This window comes from Sprattus sprattus, assembly GCF_963457725.1.
Source record: "Sprattus sprattus genome assembly, chromosome: 10".
Lineage (NCBI taxonomy): Eukaryota > Metazoa > Chordata > Actinopteri > Clupeiformes > Clupeidae > Sprattus > Sprattus sprattus.
This window is the reverse complement of record NC_137908.1, coordinates 24,680,340-24,685,145: the sequence shown is the minus strand read 5'-3', so window position 1 is coordinate 24,685,145 and position 4,806 is coordinate 24,680,340. Positions and strand designations below refer to the sequence as shown.

The 4,806-nt window shown below is 45.5% G+C and overlaps 1 protein-coding gene across 1 annotated transcript; it reads right to left on the bottom strand.

Annotated features, from left to right (window-relative positions):
• ngfb (nerve growth factor b (beta polypeptide)) lies at positions 1 to 624 on the bottom strand (the record flags this gene model as incomplete). Its single annotated transcript, XM_080846113.1, has 1 exon — positions 1 to 624. One exon carries the CDS (start codon positions 622 to 624, stop codon positions 1 to 3), a length of 624 nt encoding a protein of 207 aa, XP_080702239.1.
• Between the last annotated feature and the right edge of the window lie 4,182 nt (positions 625 to 4,806).

Below are 4,806 nucleotides of genomic sequence, written 5' to 3'. Positions count from 1 at the left end.
TTATTGTCGCGCCCAAGACTTGCGGCTGAGCACACACACGCATGCCACGTTGATGCGGATGAGCCGCCAGGCCACCAGGTTTTTGAAGGTGGTCAGTGCCCGCACGAATGTGTGTGAGTTGGTGCAGTACGAGTTCCAGTGGCGCCCATCGATGCCCAGGCAGCCCGAGCCTGCCGCGCGGGCGCTGCTACAGGTCGTCTCGAAGAAGTACTGCTTCTTGTTGACATTGTTGATGTTGACGTTGGGCAGAACGGTCACCTCGTGCCCCGAGATGTCCGTGGCTTTGGTCTTGTTGCCCACCCAGACGCTGACGCTCTCGCAGACGGAGTAGACGCCGCGGTGCTGGGGGGGTCCCGCTCGCCGCCTCCGCTTCCCCCCCTTGCCCCCGTCGCCCTGGTGCTCAGAGGGGTCGGCGTCAGGCGGCTGGTCACTGAAGAGCACACGGGGCGAGCGGTAGCGCCGCTTGTTGAAGAGTTTGGGGTCCACAGTGGGGATGGCGCTGGGGGTCCTGCTGCCAGGGTCCGGGTGCTGGAGGGGGCTCTGAGGGATCGGGTGAACCCCTGTGGTCGACGCAGCCTGGACACTGACGAGGAGGAGGAGGAGGACCAGCACGAACGACCTCATGGGCTCTCGTCCTGATGAAGACAACAACAACAACAACAACCCCAGCACAAGAGAAGAGTTAGTACAAATACGCAGGACAGATACAAGATCATTGTATTGGGAACTTGAGCTACTGGGTAAAAGTATACAACTCACTAAAGGTGGGATATTGAAGCACAAAAAAGGTGTAAATGGTTTTACTCAGATGTATCCACAAACAGATGTGTCCACAAGGGGCAAGAACTGAGACAACTGTTTCACATTTGTCGTAAGAATATTAGAGCCACTTCTACTGCAGAAATAACTACCAATCTAAACAAACTGTTACTGTTACTGTAAACTGTAAACATCCGCCGTCCACTTCACCCTGTTCTGGACCTGACCTCTTTGTTATTGCATCCCATTAAGGGGTTTTATACAGTCAACAGTGTATTGCAATTCAGTATTTTTGATTGGGATAAAGCAGGAAGCATTGCTCGTGTGCTGACTTGTCACATGACACAGTGCTGAACAGTGCTAACCTGGAGTTCATTCATGTATTGCTTAGCAACCGCACAACACCAAGCACAACTGTTTCGTTTCAGAGTGGAGGAAATTATTATGTCAAAATGAAATGTGCTTGGTAGCCTTCATTCCACATCTGTATTGAATCTTGTCCAAGTGCAAATGAATGACACGGACACAATTACCCCATAATCACCTTAAATTGCAGTCATATTCAGGAGCTTTACTTCAAAGTGACAAGTGGATTGGAATTTCAGCCCAAGCCTTGCCTTACAGATTTAAGTTTAGAGATTTTAAAATTCCAGTTGAAGATAGGACATCACTTCCTTTCTTTGCTTTGGATAAAAGCGTCTGCTGAATGACTAAATGTAAATGTTTGTTATCCAAAGGTTTGTTTATTAACAAAAACATTAAATAGCATCAGCTTATTGAGTTTTACTAAACACATCTTATACTTATATGGCACGTCGTGTCCTGGCGACTACCTGTTAAATGTCTCCGGGTGAAGTGAGGACCTCGTCTGGGGCCCCTAGAGTGAGTGTTGGGAGAACGCTGGAGTCCAGACACCTGCCATTAGGCCCGTCTTTGGCCCCCAGCTCACCCCTGCAAAATGACAGACAAAGAGCCTGTTAACCAGCCTGTAAAACAACCATCAGTGAGCCATAAACAGCAAAAGAGAGAGAGAGAGAGAGAAGGAGAGAGAGAGAAAGAGAGGGAAGGAGAGGGAGAAAGAGAGAGGCATCCAGGGAGAGACAGATAAAAAAGACGCTGTCTATTCCTCTTCTCAAGAATTGTTTTGTCGCTAAGAGTTGTCACTGGAGTTTGCCAGATGGTCATTCTACACACAGACACACACAGACACACACAGACACACACAGACACACAGACACACAGACAAACACACACAGACACACAGACACACAGACACACACACACACACACACACACACACACACACACACACACAATCACACACACAAACACACACACACACACACACACACACACACACACACACACACACACACACACACACACACATACAAATGGAGGGAACCCAACACACACAGCTATGCAAAACTACACAAAAGAATACACAAAAACAGACACTCAGACAGACAGGTCTATAAAGCCATTTATGCAAGTAATCTAACTGAAAACAGTGTATAATACAGTCTCAACAGGTGCATTTATTTGAAAGACATGAAGCAGACATTAGCACACACTCTGCAGAATGATAAACATTTAGCATCAGAAGATACGCCTTCTCTGAAATTTGAGCACGGACGAAAATGTCCTCTCTTATTTGGTGATGCTGGGTCAATGATTACAATGCGCCCCAGTGGTTGTTACGACATGGGCATAATATGCATTCATGATGGTGTCTGTGACCCACATGACACTTAACCCTTGAAAAATGTAACTGCCCTCTAACCGCAAATAACTAAGCCCATATGCAGGCCAACCACAACGGCCCTTATGAATCGGTCTATTTGGCTGTCTGATTGTCTCGGAAATGCCTTGGAGAAATACTTTCCATGAGGGTTGTTTATGCCTTCCTTTGTTAGCATTCTCCATTTTACTACCAGACCAGGGATCTACAGCGTAGGAAGTGGTAAATGCACTGTCTGCAGCATCAGGTCAAACGGACCTTCATCACAGTGTCATCCCCTGCTGATAGATGCTCAATAAGAGTTACAGTTGAGCTGGAGAGTCAGCTAATGTTGGTGTACTGATGCATTGATTTAGGGAAATGATGCAAAATGGGGCTTTGCTGTTATTGCTGTTTTTTTTTTTCCTTTGAAAATGTGTGATGAACTCTAAATCACCCTTTATGTATAGAGATTAAACAAGAAAGGGTTGTCCAAAAGGCAGGAAAAACAAACAGTTAATAACTTAATGTCTCGTTTTGACACAAGTGTCTGACCAATTAAAAACAATGCCTTCACAGGATTCTGACTCTCATGCTCCCACTTGTTACAAATATCAAGCCGCGTCTTTCCTCATCAAAGTATAGGTTTCACCAAATACCTACTTTGACTGACATATTTGACCTGAGGCGGGAGGCACTGAAGCACATACCTCATAATCACCCTTCCACTGCCTTAGAACAGACTCATCTGGATTGTTCTATACATGAGAGACTCTAAACTAAGCATTCCCGAATGTGTTTTCAGCGCTCTGCACGCGTTTAGTATGAACGGTTTCTCTGTCCTAATCTTACTGAAGCAAAGAGCCAATGAGGATAACACTGCCTTCTGCCAATGTATTAGCAAAGCTTCAGGTTTTTCAGGTCATCGGTAATGGCTTTGCTTGGGTGCCAAACCTGTCAAATACAGACTTCACAAAGAATTGAAGAATTTAACAGCTAGTAACCATGCCTGAAGAATGATTTTCTATTTAGATGCTCAATTAGCTGCTAGATACTTTTTCCAAAATGTGTCTCATCACATCAATTTGAATCATTACTCAACTCAACAGTCACGCCTCCCTATTAAAAAAGTGAACATTCTATCCTCATAGGTTGTAGAGATCTAAACTTTACCATGACTTTTGTTTTGCAAGCAAATGTGTTCTAAAAGATGAAATGGGTTTTTCAGAGCAATAACATTTTCCGTCAAACTGGTTCAAGGAGGTCCTATAAAGAACCCTGCTGATGATATTCCTGGTAAGCAATGCCAATGGTTATGCTTTATAAACCCTGCTTTTGAAAACCAGAAGACCGTGAGGCTTTTCTTGACACTATTCTGAGTTGTAATGGCACGCTTTTACTGTTCCAGAATAGTTACAGAGTTCAAGCAAATACTGTAACAGTTATCCCTGCCTGCCAACCTGTGATGGGGTATAGCAACATTGCTGTCTGCCAAACGATCTAAGAAAGAGAGGTTTTGAGCCCTGAAAAAAACATCTAAATCCAAATTTTCAGCTGTGAATCATACAGACCAAAGTCATTAACCCTAATTGAGCCAATTCTCAAATCCTGTTCGAGGACGACGAGAACCCTAAAATGACTTCTGGGGTGAACATGCTGATGTCTTTCATATGGCCGTGCAGCAGCCACAATGCCCCAGACCTCTATGGGTAATGGGATATGTTCATTAAGAGAGCTGCCATGGCTTACAGTGGCCTTCTGTCAGGGGCCGGTGCCATGGCTTACAGTGGCCCTCTGTCAGGGGCCAGTGCCAGGCCTTTGAATGGTGATGGAGCTCGGCGGAGCTCTCAGGCCAGTCATGCGAGGCCGCTTGCTGCACACATGAAGCGTGGCTTTGTATTGGCCTCAGACTACAAGCCTTTCAGAGAGAGAACAGTGTGAGAGGAAGACAGGAAAGGGGGAAAGTTTGGAACTTCATTGACTGCATTTACTGCGTCATCTTCTGCATTGTAAGCTCTGGCTGTTGTCACATTTGTTGGAAGTTCTATAATGGTTTATTACCTCCAGCAAGGAGGTTATGCGATCGGGTCCGTTCATTTATTTGTCCGTCTGTTTGTCTGTCTGTGGACAAGATTTCTCAGAAACTACTGGGCGGATCTTTCTGAAATTTTCACAAGAGGTGGATCTTGGTCCTGGGACATCCCCATTAAAATGTCAGGATGATCCGGATCCAGATCCTTGCTGGAGGTCAGAAATCTTGGATTGCTCTTGTCTTTATATTTGATGTAGTTGGAGGAAGTCACGTTGTTTGTGTGTGTGTGTGCGTG